This window comes from Juglans microcarpa x Juglans regia, chromosome 8D (genome assembly GCF_004785595.1).
Source record: "Juglans microcarpa x Juglans regia isolate MS1-56 chromosome 8D, Jm3101_v1.0, whole genome shotgun sequence".
NCBI classification, from domain to species: domain Eukaryota; kingdom Viridiplantae; phylum Streptophyta; class Magnoliopsida; order Fagales; family Juglandaceae; genus Juglans; species Juglans microcarpa x Juglans regia.
In genome coordinates this window covers 19,911,683-19,933,405 of record NC_054608.1, presented here as the reverse complement: position 1 = coordinate 19,933,405, position 21,723 = coordinate 19,911,683, and the positions used below count along the sequence as shown (strand labels likewise).

Below are 21,723 nucleotides of genomic sequence, written 5' to 3'. Positions count from 1 at the left end.
CTGCTAGTATTTTTTAGTGCTATATATTATACTTGAGCATACCACACTGTTATTTTTATTTTTATTTGAATAGACCACACTTTTTTCTTAATTTGTAAATATAACAATTTTCATTTTCTTTGATTTTTTTTTAAATAATTAAAAGGTTTATCGTAAAATCACCTCATTCTAATCAATAACAATAAAACATAGAATACAAGTAGGTAACGAATCCTTCCGCCTCTCAATCCAATTATGTTCGGATACCACTCGGGAAGAGCAATGTACATGATGGAGGCAGTGGAACCATCGACAGTGTAGTTTCTACTTTCTAGGGTTTGTTTGTTCTTAGCGGCTTGATATATTTGATTGGATGGCGAATCCACTCTACGGCTACAATCCTTCGTCCTACGGAGCAGCAACAGCTGCTGCTGCCGCCGCCACCACAACCTCCGGTCTCTCCTCCGTTTACACGTCCCGTTCTCTTACCGACGCCTACCTCTCCGACCCCACCACGCTCCGCTATTTAGGGTCGGATCTCTCCTCCAAGTACTCCCTTTCCGATCAGCGGCTTCGGACATCCTCCTCCTCCACCGCAACCGCCTCCATGTACGAAGCCCTCCGCTACTCCAGCACGCCAAGTGCTGCGGCGCATTTGGTCTCTCAGGGTTCATGGCCCGCCGCTGATGTCGCCGCCGCCGACTCCCTCCTTGCTGGCCTCAAACGCCCCTCTGAAGGTGAGCCCTCTCTCTCTCTCTCTCTCTCTCTCTCTCTCTCTCTCTCCCCTATCTTCTGTTTGGTTACTAAGTGAAAAATGTAGGGAATAGAAGACGGAAAAGTGAATGCTAGTGATAATATGACATTTATTGATTCTTTTAATTTACCGGCTGACTTTAGGCGGGGGGCTCATTGTTGTAAAATTATGATAAATCTCATCTATTTAGGGCTTCAATTTTCGGGAAGGCTCTAGTTGAGGAGCTTCGAACTTGAATGTTTTCTACATTTCCTATCCATTCATGATGATAGAGCCGCTGTGGAGGGATCTTATTCTATTGCTTATCGCTGTATTCTATACTGGGAATGTAACAAAAAATTGTTTCTTAATCTATCGAGAGCCATTTTCATATTCACATTTTTGTCTTCCCACGTGCGTGGGTGTGTCTTATTTATGTAATTGTGTTCTGTTTTTAATGCAGACTTTGCTTTAGATTGTGAAAAGTTGCACATACATTATAAGACAACAATGAGAGAAAATAATATTTGCCTATATATGTTGTACTTAGTACTTACCAGTAAAACTTAAGGCAAGCTCAGCCATTAAGCAGTGTTGGTTTTGTAACTTATAAAGCCAAATTTAATGAGAAATTTATATTATGTCATATGTTGTCTGCAGAATGGTCTCACTTATACTTCTGAGCAATTTGCCACTCAGAATGATAAATTTAGAAAGGAGATAAACTCTGAAGATGAGGAAAGGCTTTCTATTTGAATTCTTGCTATTAGTAATTTGAGAAGCTATACCGTGTTAGTAATCTCAAAATCAAGCTATAAATAATGAATACATTGTAGGAACCTAGAAGTCAAGCCAAGAGGTGACTGCGATCTAACAAAAATCACCATAGCATTTAGTTAAACAACATTCTAAGACTGAGAAAGAGGGAAAGAGGGAAAGAGGAGTCTTCTCTATAAGTTGTGGTTTGGTTATGCAGCTTTCTTTATAATTCATTTTACATATTCAAGGGTAAATTGTTGTAATAATAAATACCCGTAAAAAGTTTTTGTAATAATAATATCATGATAACAACAACGATGATAATACTAAAAATAATGTTAGTAACAATCTTGATAACATTTTCTATCTTTTTGTTTTTTGTTTGATATATTTAAAGGGTGACCTCTTTGTAGAAAAGTGAGTCACGGAATGTGTTCAAGGAGGCTTGCAGTACTTAGCACAATACAGGCTTGCCTCAAAGTTCAAATTCTTAAAGAAAAGGATTTTATGATATGGGAATCTAGATGGATGAAAGAGTTTATTGGTATTTTACTTTAATATGTTATGTGTAGCAAGTTTGAAAATTTGGCTGATTGTTTGCTGTTTTATATAAAAAATATGCTAATTAAGTTTATTTTAATAATTTCATTGTTAGTAAATTATTTTAGTTGCCTATGATTTCATCTTACCCTTATTTGATCTTGTATTAAAGTTATCTTATGATTATATGACTTAAATAAGTGTATGATTCGGCTTGATATATTTTTTCAGTTCTGTATTGAACTACATATAGAAATCACTATTTTTTGATAATTTTACTATTTTGTATCCAAGTCCTTATGTTATTGCTACAAAATTTATTCCATGTAAGCTTACAATTAAATGTATATTCGTAGTCCCAACTTATCTTTTAAGACATAATTATATAGTAACATATATGTTTCTGTGGTTTTCTTTTTTATACATGCCTACTATCTACTATAGTGCTCTACCATCAGACTCTTTTGGGTGCCCATTCTGCAATTGGGCAAACTGAAGCTTGGTATTCTACAAACTCTTTAGCCAAGCGCCCTAGATTCGACAATGCAAGCAATTTGCCTATATATCCTCAGAGGCCAGGAGAAAAGGATTGTGCCCACTATATGCTCACAAGAACCTGTAAATTTGGAGAGAGCTGCAAGTTTGACCATCCTATTTGGGTTCCTGAGGGTGGAATCTCAGATTGGAAAGAGGTGACAATTTATTGTTATATTCTATGCCTATGGCGATGATATTTTAGTAGAACATGAATCTAAATACTATCATATAATAGTAGTAGTACTTATGCGTTTTAAATTCTATGCCATCGTATACTTATGCTTCAATGGTATGAGTAAAATAATGTTTATAAAAAAATCTACATCATATCAATACCTATATGGTTGGTACTTGAATGGATGATAGACATTACCTTCTTTATAAGAAATTGAGATTTTGTTAAAAGTGCAAATTGATGCAACCCCAATACACAGAGTATGCAAGAGATATTAGTATCCATCTTAGGGGATTTAAGGAAAGCACACTTGCATAAAATCTACAAAGGGAGGCAAGTGATGATTGTGATGATATGTCATGCAAACATAGAGGCATTTGGACAGGAAAATTTCTAGCTCTAACACTGTCCTCTCTTAATCATCAAAGTGTTGAGCATTATGATCTTCCCAGAGACACCACACTAAGTATAATGGAATCATTTGCTGAACTTCTAAGTGACAAGAATTACTTTCTTGCCCTTTCTAGCAAGCCATAGGCTCCACCACCCTTTCGAGGCAAGACAACTAAAGAGTAAAGATTGAATTTCTGTTTACATGATCATAAGCCTTCTCTAGATCCAACTTGTGGTGTAAATTAGGAACCCTTGATATGATCATTGTAACCATCCAAGGAAGGCCCAAGCCACATCTGGGCCCATACTCCAAAATAACCAATCAAGGTTACAATTGGAGCCCCTTGTAATAATTATAAAAAGGCTTGAATTTCTCATTTCCAAGCAATGTGAGGTTCACTAGCTTTCGTATCCTAGATTGTGTGATTGTGGATAAGAAAGGTTGTGAATTGGATTCCACATTGTTTGGGATGGAGATTTTCAAACCCTTTATAATGATTCCAACAAAATTGTTTTTTGATAAGTACGATTCCAACAAAATTGTAACCTTGATTAGTCCTTTTGTAGAATGGGCCTAGATGCGGCTTGGGCGTTCCTTGGATTGTTAGAAATGGTATTAGAGCCAAACTCAACCAAAATTGTGGGACTTGTGTCGTGCCACCAACGATGAATTTGGTGTTGGGTATTTAAGGTGGGAAGATTGTAATATCCCAACCCTTAGGGGTTGGCTCAATTAGTAAAGGCCTTGGGTTTGGGGGTATGCTCCCCCTAGGTCTAAGGTTCAAATCCCCTTAGGTGCAAGCAGTCTCTGGGGGATTTTTCTCTTGAATTACCTGATGTGTACTTGTGAGAAACTCCTTACTGAGGGTCTGTGCACCCCTGGGATTTGTTGAGACACTGTTCTCGGACACCCAGTGCCAGTAAAAAAAGATTATAATATGTCGGATTGTGTGATTGTGGATAAGGAAGGTGATGAATGGGATCTACATTGCTTGGAAGAGAGAAATTTTAGCCCTTTATAATGATTCCAAGGGGTTCCAATTATAACCTTGATTAGTCCTTTGGAGAATGAGCCTAGATGCGGCTTGGACATTCCTTGTATTACAAATACTATCATGGCATTTGGTTAGTTGTGAGGATCAAATTTAAGATTTTCCCCTTATTGTAGCAGTCCCTTTCCTTATAGGGTTAGGAATATCATGTTTATAACGTTTCATTGAGCTAGGTTATAAGGGATGGCAATCACAAAGACCTCGGTTCCTTTCCCATGGCCACAGTTGGAATCATGTTTAGCATAAAGGCATTACTCAATAAACTAGGTGCACTCGGGTGAGCCATTCCCTGTGGACCATACAAGATGGCTTTCCCTGTTTGTAATTATAAGGAAATTCCCTTGTAGAATGTCAACATGCCTGAGTGATGCACATATTGGATTTATGAATGCAGCAACATTCAAAGTCTATCTTTAGAAATCTTAGCAGGGAACTAAGGATCAAGCAAGTATGCATGAAGTGACATTTTGTGGCCTAAATCCATGACAGTTGCATTAGGTATATCACTGGTGTAATGCACCACATTAGTTAAGTCTCACATTGAATGTGTGAATCATGCTAAAAGGTGTATAAGGGACAACTCCCACATATTCTTTACTGGGTGGAATTGGGCTTTATAACGATTTTACGGAGTTCTAATTGTTTTCACTTTTACTAACTAGTCTTTTGGAGTAAGTACAGATATGGCTAGCATTTTCCTTTGGTCATTACAACTGATATGCAGTCTTCTAGTCAAAATAGTGAAAACAAATCGAGATCAAAGCTCATTGCACATAGCTTTAATATGACTGCCGCTTTGGATATTTATGGTTAGCTTCAAGTTTAACCAAATGTAACTCGTTGTAATCTTACATTACTTGGTAACTTTTCTTTGGATTAATATTTATCCGAGCCGACTGCTGGATTAAATGTCTTTCATACACTTTTTTTGATAAGTACAAAGGAAGATATCTAAATGAACATAACTATAAAAAAAAAAAAAAAAGGTCTAAATTAACATATTTCATACACTGCACAACTCTATTATAATAAAACACTATTTGCTATCCAGTCCAAAACTCATATGGTTAGTAAACTTCAAAATATAAAAATCTATACTATTTAACATAATAATCATAACTTATATATATTTTATTATTAAAAGGATAAGTTGCTTTTCATCTGTGATTATCTCTTTTGGCAAGATGATAAACTTAAAGATCATGTTGTCCATTGGTGGATTTGGCAAAATAGTGAACCAGCGGAAGATTAATGAGTGGTGTGACATTATCTTGGAATTATACGCGAAATGTGAACCTAACCTAAGTATAAATTCCTATACTTCCCGCTGTGACCTATTGAGTTGCTCTATTATACATTTGGAGTAATGATCAGTATTCTACACTAGATGTGGTGGGTAAAGTCTCTAATGGAGATGAAAAATGATGAGGCTTTTGGTGCAGTGCGGTTTAACTAAAGGTTGAACTCAATTTAATGATTTGCCTGGTCGCTGCTGTGTGCTTTCTATGGTGTCATGTTCTTTTGTACTTTTTTGATAAGAAGAAATTTTATTAATAAAATCTAGGCAAAGTCAAGAGTACACAGGAAGTATACAAGATATATACCTAGTTAAGCAGAGGGCATGTTCTTTTGTTACCCCTTATTATACCCTCTAATATGATATTGAACTTCAATACAGCATTCCCATGCTCCAACATGTGAAGATTTTGTGAATCTAAAGAATAGACATACACCCACATATTGTATTGGAGTCCATGTAACATAGGGTTTCATTTTCCCACTAGTCTTTGTTTTCTGATTTTTGCTTGTTGGAAAGGCCTTCAGGGCAACCCCCATTTTGCTGCTGTATGGAGAATGGTTCCTTTATATCTCATGTGGTACATTTGGCTTGAAAGTAATGACTGAGTTTTAACGATTGGGAGCGCTCTTTAGATGAGCTCAGAAGTTTCTCCTTTTCACAGCTTATTTCTTTGTGCTTCTGTTATTGTACTTAATGGAACTAGCTTTCATGACTTTCTTGTATGGCTCCTAACTTGTAACTAGGTGTTCTCTTTTGTATACTCCCTATGTAATTGGGCAATGCCTATTTACTTGATTCAGTATACATTTTATTTTACTTATAAAAAAGGGTAGGGGGGGCCAACTAGAGAGGGCTTCCCTACTTGTGGGTGACCATAGTAGCATCCTACCCTCTGGAAACTAGATAGGAGGAGCCTAGACGGCGGGAAGTCATAGGCACTCCCTCTAGTCAAGTTTTAGCCATATTAACTACCACTTCACTAGATAATTCAATGAACCTTGAGGCGGCTAATACCAATAGTCTAAGATGAATCCATATTCAGATTCAAACCCAGGATCTAGTACATGCTGAACTACTTGGGAGTAACCCAAGGATCATTGAGCTACCACTCTTGGTGGTTCACTTTCCCACTAGTCAATTGTTTGATAAGATGACCATTTTTTCAAGAGATCATGCTCGTGATGATCTATAATTTGTATGAACTTTTTGTTTTTTCAAACCCTTGCTATTTTTTTAACCAAAAATTAATATTCCCTTCTAGAAAGTTATGGAATTGTACTTCATGGAGATTTTTATTGTGTTTGATAAATCGGTTAAAGCATTTGCAATACACATTTTCTTTATAAAAGATGGTCTTAGCAATTCAGATTTTTCTTTATAAGCAATGGATACCTCATCTGCAATTTTCTGCGCATTTGTTTATTTCATTTTGGATTAAATACTAAAATAGTCCCTGTGGTTTGGTTTTTGGACAGATTGACGCTTATATTCTAATTTGAAACCTCTTACTCCTTGTACTTTCAGCTTCGATAATTTAGATCCTTCCATTACTGAACTGTCAATACTTTGTTAAACATGCCACATCATCCCTAATGATGGACTGACACCTATAAAAAATTAATATATCATTGCAAGAAATAAAATTTAAAAACTCATTTTAAGGGAAATAAAACTAATCTTGGGTCGCACCCAAGTGCAGCCTGAAGATGTTATTCCATCATTTGGAATGAAGAGGCATGTTTAACAGTGTATTGATGGTTTAGTAACAGAAGGATCAAAATAATCAATGTTGAAAGTACAAGGAGTAAGAACTTCAAAATTAGAGGATGGACCAATTTGTCCAAAGCCAAAACACATTAGAATTTAACCCTTTTAGGTTGATGAGAATCTACTTCTGTATATTCTTTGCTGGATGTCTTTTCTTGTAATTGTTTTGTTTTCTTGATTATATGCTTAAGCTTGTTTGCTGATTGATACTAAAAGAGGGAGAGAGCGCTTAATATGATTTATTTTACATTTAGGTTCCAACTCATGCTACAAGTGAGTCCCTTCCTGAGAGACAAGGGGAGCCAGATTGTCCTGTGAGTAGTTCATCAAACATTTTTCTTCACACTCTTTTGTTTGTATTTATTGAGCATGTAAAGTCACTATTTCATTGCATGATTGGCGTTTTTCATATGTTTCAGTACTTTCTGAAAACTCAAAGATGTAAGTTTGGTTTAAGGTGCAAGTTTAATCATCCAAAAGATCAATTTGTGAATGCGGTAGGTGCTACTCCCTGAAATTTTCTAGATATGGCTAGGTGTATTCATTTCTTTTTTTACCATGATATAAAAACTTTACTCTGGTTTCAGGGTGCTTCGGAAAATGACGGCACAGCCTTACCTGAGAGGCCATCTGAGCCATTGTGTGCGGTTAGATATCTAATTATTCTTATCTCCTTGAACATTATTTCATTTATGTTGTTTATTGGTTTTCATGCTTGCTGTTTGAATCATAAAACAGTTCTACTTGAAGACTGGAAATTGTAAATTTGGTGCAACCTGCAAGTTCCATCACCCAAAAGATATTCAGATACCATTGACTGGACAACAGAATGGTAATGGTGAGCAGACTGAATTAATGATTAGTACAGAAGGAGCAATTGGAGATGCAAAACTTTATAGTCCTCTTGCATACACCCCAGCATCAATATGTAACTCCAAGGGACTTCCTGTAAGACTGGTAATGCACATTTTAATATTTTTGGATTGTTGTATTCCTTCTATCCTGATTTATATGCATCTTTGGTCTAAATAAACGAATTTACGTAATTACATTAATATCCATATAAATTTTGATCAAAATTTTCATTAATTCTTTTCCACTTATCATATTTCTGGATAGGTTTAATGCCATTCATCCGCCCTTCTCTTCCCCTTTGCTGGTTGCTATTGTTAACCTTGCTCTTTAGCCCATTCTATCCTACCCAATATTAATGCCAAACCTATTTAAGAAGTTGGTTGACATGGGACAAATTTAGAGAATCTTTTTGTGTGCACTCTCGAAGGGCTTTAAAATTGGAAGCTTATTGTTTTTAGGATCTTACATGGTGAGAGAAAGACAATAGGGTTTGTAAAAATCATTAAGTTTGGGAAAATAGCAAAAGGCGTTGTTTGGGAACTAAAATTTCCCAAAAAGATCATATTATTTTTAAAAAATTTACCTTCATATCTTTTTCAACCTATAATTTGTTTTTTTTTTCTTTTTCTTTTTTTTTTTCTGTTTTTCGTTTTTTTTTTGTTTTTTATTTTTTTATTTTTATTTTTTTTACGATGGAGTAGAAAAACCATAGAGCTCATAAAACAATTCATCAATGGTGGCAAAGTTTAAGGCTTGTTAACTTAGTAAAACACAAAAAGGGTTTTAGTACTTTTCCCAACCGATCTGAGCCATGCATCATGTTCTTGTGTGGCTAAACTGAGCTGATGTGTAGGTAGGATCTCACTCTAACTATTAGGGCAGGTTGGGTATGGGTGGTTAGCAAATAAAGTAAATGGGCAATGAAGAGGCAAATAGGCATTATAGGACCAGAGGGTTGTAATCAATTCGAGCTGAGTCGATCTTTTGGGTTATCGAGTCTAGCTGGCTTCAAATAACTTGAGTTTGAGTTCGAGCTCAAGCTCGAGTTGGGAGCTTGTCGAGCCGAGCTCGAGTTGATCAAACATGAACTCAAGCTGAGTTGGGTTTTTTATTGATCTTTGTCTGTACTCTTTAACGAGCTCGAGCCGAGCCTAGTTGAGTTATTACTCAATTTTTGTTTGTACTGTTTTGACAATTTTTTATTTATTTTTGAATGAATTGAATAATTAAAAATACCAAATTACAAAAGAAAAAATAATTAAATTTAATGAAATTTTTACAACTAATGTATAAACCTTATATTGAGTTATAAGATTATAACATTTTTATTAATACATTTCTTATATGGTTCCTACATTGTAGTATATGAAACTTTAAGTCCTACATACTAACTATTATACATGTTATAAAATAGCTACTATAATTAATCATTGAACTACTTAATTAACTAACGTATAATTATGGACTATATTCAATATATAGGCATAAATAACTAGGCATAAGTAACTGGGTTACATGCTACATATTTAGTTATAAAGATTACTATACTTATATTATTACATTTAATTTATATGGAATCATATATATATCTATATAAGAATTTTAATATATAGAAATAAATTATACATGTGTATAATACATATATATATATATTCAACAATTTATGGATGAGCTCTAATCGAGTCAAGTTAACGAGTCGAATCGGGAACAAACGAGCGGACTTTAACGAGTTTTAACCGAGTTGAGTCTAGTTTAGTCGACTATGTTTCATTTACTAATTGAGTGGGTTTTTGCTTTCATGATTAAGCTTCTTTTTTTATGAGTCGAGCTCGGTTCGAGTTATCTGAGCGAGTATCAAGTGAGCAATTGTACGGACTGGTTCATTTATAGCCTTATAGGACCCAAACCATCTATTAGTTGCCCTAATTTACCTAACTCGTCTGTTTGCTCCCCTGCTTCCGCTTGTACTTTTTGGGGCTTTACTCCATTTTGTTTTCTTGTCTTCTACTTATTGGGAATCTTGGCTCTGAAAACGCTGGGTCATAGTGTTCTTTTTATTTTATTGGTTTAGTTGATTCATGATGTAGTAAAACCAGGGTTTTCCTTGCTAATGCATCTCTTACTTCCAACAGGGTGAGCTGGATTGTCCATTCTATTTGAAAACTGGCAGGTGACTATTTGCCTATTTATGTCTTATTGGTATAAAAAATCAGTATAGAGTGACAGTTTTTAATTTTCTTAAAATAGTTGCAAGTATGGTGCCACTTGCCGGTACAACCATCCTGATCGGAATGGTATGTCTACAATGCTGAAATTTATTTACTCAGATTTCAAATGCATATATACTGTCATTTTATGTACTTTTTCTATGGAGCTTTATTGCTGAGATTTTGGTACAGCAATTAATCCACCTGCTGCCGTATTAGGCCATCCGATTGTAGCCTCCCCAGCAACCAATCTGAATATTGGTGTTGTTAATCCAGCTGCTTCTATCTATCAGACTATTGATCCTCGTCTGGCTCAACCAATGGTAAATTGGAAATTGTTGCTATTGTATGTTTTTTCCTCTTTAATTTGGTTTGCTACATAAAAAAAGGGTAAATTGGAAATTGTTTGCTATTGTATGTTTTTTCCTCTTTAATTTAATCTTGTTTGAATTTATTTCTGTTTTAGGTATTCATCGATTGCATAATTTTTAGACCATATGTTTTCCTTTCTTCTTGGCAAAATTAATTTAGGGTCCATAGAAGCCAATATACTACTTTTTAGGTATAAAAACTTTTTGATAATCCATTTAAAGATTTTTCTTTACTGTATATTCTTGCATTCTCCGCCAAAGTAAATAAACCTCATATGACTGCTAAGAAAAGAGGAACTTGACCCATTTTCACTGTGAGACCCTGGTTTTCAAGTTGATCATGTTGAGATGCTTGTATAGGATCACCTTAAAATCTGAATCTTTCATTGATCATTCTGTCAAATTATTGATGAGAAGTTGCTCACGTGGACTATGCTTAAATTTTGTCTTAGAGAGATATTAAAAAGTTGTAGCCTAGGGTGGTCAGTCCCTCCAACCCATGCACACAGCGGGGGTGCACCAATCCCATGTAGGTGAGGGAGGATCCCCTCCCACCTTGCACCTCTAGTGTGGTGTCATGCTTTTTAATTTTTTCTCTCTCTGCACATCATATTCGACCGGTGCCCACCTAAGAAATTTGTGCTTATGGAGTCACTTGTCATAACACGCACATATATATTTTAAGTAAAATAAAATTTTATTGAATCAAGTAAATTGGTGTAGTCCAAGTATATAGGAAGTATAGAAAAGAGAACATGAGTTACAAGTGAGGTGCTAGAAATGGATACAAGAAAGTAATGAAAACTAGCCTCGTTGAAAACAATAGCAGAAGCCCATAGAAATAAGCCCATAGAAATAAAAAATGAAAAGGAATATCTAAGTTCTTCCCAAGAGCATTCCCAGTCTTTTAACTTTGGCCATTCCTTTCATACCAAATGCACCACATTAGGCATAAAGGAATCATTTTCCACATGACAGTAGTTTGGAGGTTATCATGAAGCCCTCTCCAACAAGCAAGAAGATCCACCACCCTCCTAGGCATCACCTTTACAATTCCAATCCTGTTGAAAATTTCATCCTGTAAAACCCTTGCCAACTCACAATGTGGTAATAAATGATCCACAGGTTCAACACTTTTTTAACACCCATAGCACCAATCCATAACAATGAGTCTATGCTTTCTCAGATTGTTCATGGCCAGAATTTTACCATGGGAAGTTGGTAAGGGCCTTGGTCTTTGGTTGAATGCTCCCCTCCAGGTATAAGGTTCAAATTCTCTTGTATACAATTTCTAGGGGCTATCGAACTGAGGGAGTTTCCCTTTGAATTAGCTGAGGTGCACTTGTAGGAAACTCATGTTGAGGGCTTGTGCACCCCCGGGATTAGTCGAGATTTTGTTCTCGAACATCCAACAACAATAAAAAAGAAAAAGAATTTTACCATGGTAAGCAGTCCAACCAAAAAGCAGCCTTGGGAGGAACCTTACTCCTCCAAATGCACTTCAAAGGAAAATGATTATGGTTCCGAGTTGACATAGCCTTGTACAAGGATCGGACCGCGAGCATCTAGTTCCCACATTGAAACCAAAGCACCTTGTCCACCTCTCACACTACCAACGCTTGAAGTGCACAAGCTGAAAAGTTCAAACAAGATCCGCAATTGATTCTAATCTTGTAACACCCCTTCCTAGGTTAGGAATATTATGAACATTCATAATATAATGCCCGGTGAAGAGATTCGAAGTCATAAAAAATACCTCATTTATTGAAGAACGTCTAACTAAATTGAACATAACTTTCTTTGAATCATGAAACTGAATTACCTTCCTGTAAATTATTCCATGAACCTTTTCTCTCCGTACACATATCTTCCCTCCCAAAAAACCCTAGCCTCCATCGTTCCTTCAACCTACTACTGCCGTCCCACTCTCACCGTCGGTATTTCTAACCCTAGCCTTCATCCCCGTGATCTCACCACCGTCTCTCTCTCACATAGAGATAACTCCTATGTCAACGTTGACACTCACCCACCCACTCTAGTCCAACGAGTGATTGCACACAACCAGCATAGACAAGATCGCCGGCCCCCGACGACTTTGCCGAGAGTCTCCAGCATTGGCAGGCCTCCATCGTCACGGTTTTTTGCTAGATCCGACTTTGGTTTGTGTTCCGTCATCGGCCATTCCTCAGGTGGCTGATTTGTGTTCCCGGCACCTCCACCGACACAGACAAGACCAGCGACTCCAGCAAGGGACTTCTAATGCCGGTACCATCTCCGACAACCGAGTTTTTTGAGCAGTCTGGTTTTTTCGCCACGCAGATCAGGTTCTTTTTGGGGCCTTACTCCAACAATGGGAAGTTTGATTCGGTGAAAGGTGTTTATACAGTTTTGGAATAATCATGGGCATTCTTAAGCACCATTTAATAGAATCAAAGGTGTTTATATTGTCTATGGAGGGTGGAAATTATTGTCGTATCATAGAAAGGGGCAGGAAGGCAACCAAGGAGATGGTGCTCAGTCATGCTAGTGCTTATTGGTTGGCCAGTACAGTGGAAGATTGTGTTTTATCGGAGGGAACGAAAGACTTCTTCAAGACTTATAGGGATGGAATCAAAGCTTTGTTTGCTCATAGGAGGTTGAACGCTTATGGGCATTTTTTGGAAGTAACTAACTATGGTGGTGGTAAGGGGGGTCGTGGTCTCTTAGTGATCCCAGAAAGAGTGGAAGGAAAGGGTTGGAAGAGCTTTTCTATGGAGTTAAAACAGAGTTTGGCTAAGAAGGCTCTAGTCATTGCACCACAAATGAACAAAGAGGTAGAGAAGGGGAAGGAGATTGTGAGGCAGTACAAGTTGTATGTAGAGGTGGTGGTGTGGTGCAGGGAAGAGGGCGGCAGCGCATGGAGTTCAGAGTCATCCCCGATGGTTGAACAAAAACACAATAAAGGAGGCATGTCAAGGGAACTTTCGGAGGGAGTTGGTTTGAAGAGGGAACGGGCAAGACGCCAATTACCTGAAATGGATAGCTGTCAAGAAAACGAGTTGCAGAGGTATCTGCATAGTCTGAAAAAGGAGGTAACGGGCGTGATGGAGGATTTGAAATTGTTTAGAAAGGAGATAAAGTCTTGGATTTTTAAGATAATCAAAGGTTTGGGCCTTGGCTTGGGCCAATGTATGAGGCCTCTAAAAATAGGTAAAAGGAAGTCCTTTGGCCCAGACAAAGGGAAGGCCAAACTTGGGCTGGGTCACATAAGCCCACTTCGCCTTCCAAAACCGAAATGGAGGCCGAAGCTCCATTTGCCCTTGTTTGAGAAGGGCTCCACTTCTGGGCCAGTTTCACCGTCCAACGGAAGTCCTGGGCTAGAGGAGACCCTCATCTCGGCACCGATAACCTCCATCGCCCATCTCAGTGACCCCTATGCGGGCATTCCTTCGTTGGTGACAACAACTCCTATGCAAAAATGCACGCAAGCGCTTCTATGGAGCACTTGGAGGAGGTTTCTGACTTGTCCCCAATCATTTTGGCGGAGAAGGCGACAGGTTGGATATTTGAGAAGTCCACGATAGGAGCAGAGTTTGTGGAAGGTTTGGAGCACGGTGGGAAGACACAGATAACAACGATGGGACCCTTGGATCTGGTTCCATCACTTGATCATGGTGTAACGCCGATGTCTAAAGTAGGGTCCATCGAAGTTGCATACACAAGGTCGCTAGAGGTGAAGGGACTTGCTGCCAACCCAGAATCTCCAATGGAGAGTACCATTGGTGTTGTTGAGGAGACATAGGATTTGAACAAAGGTTTATCGTTGGTATCGTTTGGAACTAGATCGGGCGCTACATTAGGGGAAGACGTTGTCCCCTTGACATCTCTTCCTCCATTAAACAATATAGATGGTTCATCTTCAGATTGGGTTTTGCAAAAGGTTAGTGAGATTCAACATATTGTGGGAATCTCACATGGAGGATGCGAAGACCAGTTTAAAGCTCTAATCACTGAGATTGAGGTAAGCCACTCGCTTGATACCAAATCAAGCTTTAAGAAAAGCAGGGAGTTTGGCCTTTTTGTGCAATCAACTATGTCACAAAGGGGGGAAGCTCAAATCGAGGGCATTGAGGGTGATATATGTTGGGTAGTCTTTTGGATAGAGGGTATTTCGGATGGAGGTTGGGCTACGAGAAACATTGGGTTGGGGTTGGGGGGTGTGATTTATTCTAACTCGGGCTTGATGTATGTTGGGTAGTTTTTTTTGGGCTTTTAGGGCAATAGGAGCTCTCTAGTATGGGTTAGGGATTTTCTTGTATACATCCAATGTACTTGGTTACTCCTATTGATATATGTATATATAATACTTATAAAAAAAAAAAAAAAAAGAATCATGAAACTGAAAACATAAAGTAAAAACATAAACTAACCTTACATGTGACCTTTTATTTAAATAAAATAAACAAAAGTAATTCTTGTGTAAATAACACTTATTCATTTCTAAGTCTTTGTGCTAGATTTATTCTTGGCCCTCCAGTTCTGCGTCCTCACAGTCATCATTTGTGATAGTTAAACATAGAAGAAAACAAAGAAACAAACAAATATGAGTCGAAGACTCAGTAAATAGCACATCATCCGTAAATATAGGTGTCACAGTCATCATCCGTAAATATAACTTAGCTTAGCAAGCTTAATTTTGAAAACTTGAAAAACTTTATATATATCGTCACAAATTCACATTACATATCTATTCATCATCAACATGAGCGGAATCATACATAATCATGGCAATATATGTAACGTGAATGCATTAATGACTAACTCCGAGCATTTCCTAACAATCATACGTGACTTGTCCATTTTGTCTCACTTATTTAGTGGTCATCCAAATATGTGTACATCGGTCCAATTGTCGTTGATCGTATATAACGTATCATAACCTGTAGTGAAACACGTTTGGGTCCGTATTATCACTTAATATCTAGTGAACCACGTTTGGGTCCGTGGCACCGCATAACGTGTCATATCATGTAGTGAAACAAGCTTGAGGAAGAAGAGAGAATTTGTAGAATGATTTTTGACGTGAGTCGGTCTCCCATTAGGAAACTATTCAAACCAGGAGATAAACACTAAGGCATACGGATGTGAGGGGTGGAAGAATCCCACAAAAACACAGACTCTATCTCAAAACAGATCCAATAATAATAATGACATTACTAATAATAATAATGATAATAATAGTAAAAATAATAAAAATTCTAAATTCTAAATCTTAGTTTAGGACCCATATGTTACAACTCTCAAGCAAATAAAATAAAAACTCCCAATTCAGATAATCATAAGCCTTCTCTATATCCAAACTGCTTAAAATGCCTGGCGCTTCGGCTTTGATTCTACTCTCCAAACATCAATGGTGATGAGCAATGAGTCTAGAATTTGTCTCCCGTTGACAAAGGCATTTTGGGCTCTTGAAATAATTTGACCATACTTATGTGGTTGGCAAGAACCTTGGATATGATCTTCTATACCCCCTTGGATATGATCTGCTATACACCCCCCCCCCCCCCAACGTTCACATGGCTAATGGGAGTCCTTCACATCCATGGCCCCACCCTCTTTGGAATGAGTGTAATGAAAGTCTCATGAAGGCTTTTCTCAATTTTCTTGGATGAATAACATTCATGAAAACTCCCATGAGATTCTTTTAACACCCCTTCCCCGTAGCTTAGGATTGTTACGTGCATTCATACTTTACGCCCAGTAAAGAGATTCAACATCATAAAAATACCTCATTTATTGGATCATAAAACTATGCTTGGCGTGCAAAGTTTCAAAAAATGAAAACAAGAACATAATAACGTAAACATAAACTAGTCCTATGTGGCAAGGTTCAAGACTCTGGAAAAAATAAATCTACTCTTGGCCCTCCTTCTTAGGCCATGTTTGGGAAGTGAGATGAGTTGAGAACATCTCATCTCAAAACTTATCATAATTTCCTTCCCAAAATTTCTCAAACACAAGATACTTTTCAATTTCAAATTTTCAACATTTTCATGTAATAATTACTTAATCATTACGACTTTCCGAAACTTCCAAATAAAACACAAAACAATACAACTTTTTCAAATTTCAAAACAAAAATAATATTAAAACATTATATTCAAATAATTTTGAAACTTTATAATATTTTTATTCAAGATTAGCAATACAACAGGCTAGGATTTCTTTTATAGCTCTATCATGTATTCGGATCAATCGAGATGTGTCAAAGTGAGTTCAAAAACTTTTGGGGGGATAGCAATTCTGGTTAATTATTGACTTAAAGGTACGTATGTAAAAATTCTCTCTGTTCTCATGTCTGAATGTAACTCCATCTCCAGCGCTTCTCGCCAAAGTTATTCTCCCTTTTTAGTTTAGTCTCCTTTCTATGCTTTTTCTACTCCTTTTCCCTTCTAATTTCACTACGCTTCTTGTTGGAAATCTTCTTCCATCCCTTTTCTTCCTCTCCTTATTTTTCTTTCTATTTTTAGTCATTTTTCTCTTTAGAGTTGCTCTGATGGAGGGTGATAGGTGATTAACGGTGGAATAAAAAACCTTCGTCTTTTAGAAAGAGGGCGGCAACAACATTTGCGTTACCGAAAGTAGTAGAAGGCTGGTTATGTTTATTTCCTTAAATGGGACATCGGCTTTATAGGTGGCAAAGATGGTGGAGGAATGCCAAGACTTTTTCTGGTGTGAAGGTTTCTTTAGAAAATTGATGGGTAATGGAGTTCTCACCATTCAACAACAAGTTAACTCCAGGGGTTGTTTTTTGCAACTGGTTGAGTTCGGGAATGGTAGGAGGAGGGGTTTATTGGTTATCCTTGAAGGTTGAAGGGCAAAGGATGGGAAGATTTCGCGTTTTTACCTTAGATTGGTCGTTAGCTTCAAAGCCTTTTTTTTTTTAGAATGCAAACAGAGTGCAGGTTTTAGACGAGGAGGGGAGTCTGGTAGTGGGATGAATCTGGGGAGGTTCTTCCCTTCCAAAGGTGCCTCGTATGCTTCGGTTTTGAGGTCCCAACATTTTCTCTAACATGGCGTGGCTTCGCTATGGTGGTTGACTAGAATCGGAATACAAGTAAGGAGTTAGGGGGTGAAGGTGACAATGGCCGTAGGCTTGCTGGACTCCATGTTATTTTTCATTTTATGCAGTCTATTCATGTGTGTGTCAAATGACAACCTACATTCATACATAAGGCCTTGTTTGGCAGCCAAGAGTACCTCAAGTACTCTCAAACACTCTCACTACTATTCTTTACTTTATTATTACTTTTCACCCACTTTTTCTACTATACATTACTTTTCACCTATTTTTTACTATTATTCAATATTTTATTATTACTTTTTTATTACTTTTTCACTACTATTCACAAACATTCTCAACACTTCTCAGGTATTCTCACTACCCAAACCTAGCACTCAAAACATTCCATTTCAGTTTATAATCACAATATTTCTTGCGATAAACGGAGATTTATACCGTAAATTGGGGTTGAGCTAGGCAGCAGTGCAACAGGCTAGAGACGACATTGATGAGCTCGGCCAGCTTGTTGCTTGTTGGTCCTTCACGATTGGCCTTCTGTTAAGGGCTCTCAGTGGTGCAAGGAAGAGGCAGTGTCTGGCGTGGGACTAAGGGAGGTGGAACTAAGTGGTGGCAGGGGCTGTTTGGAGGGGGCTTTGGTTGTAATAGGTCTGCTCGAAGGTGGCTCAACTCGGGAGGAGGCTCACAACGGTGGTTGAGGCCGTGGCACTGGCTATGAGGAGGGGTTGGGTTACAATGGTCGATCTCGGTTTAGTTGTTGGCCGTGGGGCCTAGGTGGTGCGGCCGTGGCTGAGGAGATTGGGAAGGGAGATGGAGAGGGGTGGTCGTGGCGTGGTGTGGTGGCGGAGGTGGCTAATGGTGGCGTGCTTGGTTGTTGGCAATGGCAAAGGCCGTGAGGGGGGAGAAATCGGGATGAGAGGGTGACAGAGGCTTCGGGCTGAGTTGGGGTGAACGACAGTGACTGGAGGGTGCGACGAGGCTTGGTTTTCAGGGGTTTTCTGGACTGCGATGGCTCGAGAGGAGATACAGCAGCAGCGCTGGGTTGTCTAGAGAGGGAAAAAGAGATATCGCCCTGGGAGAGGGGGTGGGGGTGAGATGCAGAGGGATTGGGAGGGGAAGAAGCTCAGAGGGAGGAGGGGTTATCGCTGGCAAGATGCGACGGTGCCGTTGACAGCTGCGGCGTTGGTGGGCTTGCAGGAAGGCGCTGGGGGTTTTGGTTGGGGGGGGGGGGGACGGCGCATGGAGTGAGGGGAGAGAGAAGAGATGAAAGAGAAGGGAAATTAGGGTTCTTGTTCAATTAATCTAGGCCCTATATCTTGGGGTTCATAACCTATATCCAACGGTGGTGGAGATAAATCCAATTGAAATAAAAGACTGATAGAAATAAAGAGTAGAAATAATTGCAAGAGAAATACATCGAGTCTTAAAACCGACTATTATTCTTGATCTAAAATAAAAATCTTCATCATAAAATAAAATGATGAGTTTTAGTAAATATTTCTAAGAGAAATAAATCCATCCAAATAAGTTTGAGTTTTTAACATAAAATAAAATGATGAATATTAAATAATATTCGTAAAGAAATAAAATCATTTAAATAAATTGACTTTTCTAGAACATTATTATTTTTTGGGGTCCAAAATTAAAGAGGCTTACTTTCAAAATTAAGTTTGGTTTAATAATACTAAAAATACCCCATTTAGAATAAGTTTTGGACTCAAAAATGATTAGAAGATTTTAAAACATTTGGCTCAATTTAAAAATCATCTGCTAAATTTAAAAACAAGGATTCGAGATTTAAAATGTATTGACGAGAGTCATGACCAATCGAGAGGAAAATGAGCGGTTGGTCACAGAACCAGACAACAGAAGAAAGAAGGAAATAAATGGTGAGAGCATAAAAGACACTTGAAAAAAAAAAAAGAAGAGAATTACCGACAAGAAGCTCCAGAAATCAATACAAAATATTGATATATAAAGCACAGGAAAACAAATCAAGAGACGATTTGAAAGGATGATGAATGAAGCGAAAACTAAAAACAGGAAGCTATCACCGGCGAAAAGTGCGGGAATAGACATCAGGAAAGAGGCCAATTCATATTTGATGCAACCCAAGATTCAAACACATCAAGATGTAGCTCTTGATGTCATGAAATCAGGGTAGACAAGTCAATTCTTAGTCAATATCTGCACCAAACATAGATTTTCTTTCATCTTGAATTAAATATAATCTGTTAATGTATATGTGTCAACACATATATGCTTTCATTTTCATTTCTTATTTTTCATGCTGCCTGCAAAACATAAGATAACTAAGTTTGGTTTTAAAAGGGAACATTTTTTCATCATATGAGCTACTCTTTCTATGGGGTTTTAGTGACCTTATGTTGGTCATGGAAAATTCTTATGCCGACATTTCTTATGAACCAATGCAGTACTTCACTTATAAAAAGTAATGAATATAAAACCTGATGCATGTTTCGTGTTTGTTCATGGCAGGTGGGAGGGGGCCCAAGGATCTATCCTCAACGACCTGGGCAAATTGAATGTGATGTGTGTATCTTTACCCTACTTGTCATAAAGTTTTGAATGCATGTGAGCTGAGCCCTGGCTTGTCAGACCTAGAATTTCTAACGGAATAAATTTAGGGGCTTGACTATTACAGACCCGTTAATCAATATACTTTTAGAATGACTAACTAGTCTTGCTAAATTTATACTGAGTTTATGGTTATTGCTATTATTTTCACTCTAGAAAAAGTGGCTTATATTTGAACCAAACTTTCTATGTGTTTCTATTTTATATCATGGGACTTCTTTATCCAGTATTTGTTTTCCTGCCTCTATCTAGGTTATGTTAACTTTGTCAAGTTTGTCTTTGTTTTTTTCAATAAACCAATATATCCTCAAATGATTCGATTTTTTTTGTTATGTTGTAGTACTATATGAAGACTGGGGAGTGTAAATTTGGGGAAAACTGCAAGTTTCATCACCCTATTGACCGGTCTGGACCACCACAGCAACTCACTGTTAAACTCACTCTTGCAGGATTACCTAGGAGAGAGGTAAGCAATGTATATGTTTGTTAGAATTTAAATGTAGCGGATCCACATTCTTTGTACAGGAAGGTCTCGTCAATCTCTGTAAGAAATAATTCACTAGTCAAGTAAACTGATTGTGGGGGGAGATACAGTTGAAAATGTTGGTTTTATTTTTGGCCATGCTTGTGGATGCTTCTGTACAAGAAGACTACTAATATGGTGGCATTATTTGACAGGGTGCTATTATCTGTCCATATTATTTGAAAACGGGCACGTGCAGATATGGTGTAAACTGTAAGTTTGACCACCCACCTCCTGGAGAGGTAATGTTAATGGCAACATCGCAGGGAACTGATGGTGAGGAAGAAAAAGAGGATTGGAAAGAGGGTGAATCGTTTCCAGAACAGTAACAGTGTGGTCGCTTGGAAGAATTTCAGGAGAAGGGCTTCTTACTGGCTTGATTTGCCTTTGTTCTTCGTATATTGCTTGAACTTAAGTCGTCAAAGCCACTTCTATGACAATCACTCTTTTGTGTGATTTGGTTACGAGGAACCCAAACAACCTTCGTTTATACTTCAATGTACTTTTCATCTTAGGCCGTTTGCTAATGCTACTTCCATTGTTGTGTTTTAGTAGGTGTTTAAATATTTTATTATTTAAGGTTCAACGTTTCATAGGTGCAAACAATTATTTGGAGTCACACTCCCTAGTGAAAAGTCAATGATTTAATTAGTTCCGTGTAGGGAAACTTCCGAGAGTGCGGTGCACAGGACTGGAGTTTACCCTGTAGGAGGGGTCTGAAGGGCCCTTGTCTTGGAGAGGTTCCCAACATAAAAGGAAAAAAATATACTTTATTATTTTGGGATTGCTTTTGACTGATCCGAGAGTGGATGCGAGGGAGAAGGGGTGGGGCGTCCCAATAAATATTCTGTCATAGCTAGTCCAGTAAAAAGAA

At 37.8% G+C, this 21,723-nt stretch overlaps 1 protein-coding gene across 3 annotated transcripts; it reads left to right on the top strand.

Annotated features, from left to right (window-relative positions):
* The first annotated feature begins 189 nt into the window (after positions 1 to 189).
* On the top strand, positions 190 to 21,400 carry LOC121242827 (zinc finger CCCH domain-containing protein 37). Of its 3 annotated transcripts, none has more exons than XM_041140787.1 (12): positions 190 to 716; positions 2,456 to 2,703; positions 7,490 to 7,549; positions 7,655 to 7,732; positions 7,823 to 7,882; positions 7,974 to 8,192; positions 10,223 to 10,260; positions 10,338 to 10,384; positions 10,517 to 10,620; positions 20,228 to 20,281; positions 20,667 to 20,792; positions 21,005 to 21,400. In XM_041140787.1, the coding sequence occupies exons 1-12, from the start codon at positions 353 to 355 to the stop codon at positions 21,176 to 21,178; spliced, it is 1,572 nt and encodes a 523-aa protein (XP_040996721.1). In that variant the 5' UTR covers positions 190 to 352; the 3' UTR covers positions 21,179 to 21,400. The 3 variants fall into 3 exon arrangements, with proteins under 3 accessions (XP_040996721.1, XP_040996722.1, XP_040996720.1); XM_041140786.1 differs by having other exon boundaries at positions 191 to 716; positions 10,490 to 10,620; XM_041140788.1 differs by lacking the exon at positions 7,655 to 7,732 and having other exon boundaries at positions 10,490 to 10,620.
* Positions 21,401 to 21,723: the final 323 nt, after the last annotated feature.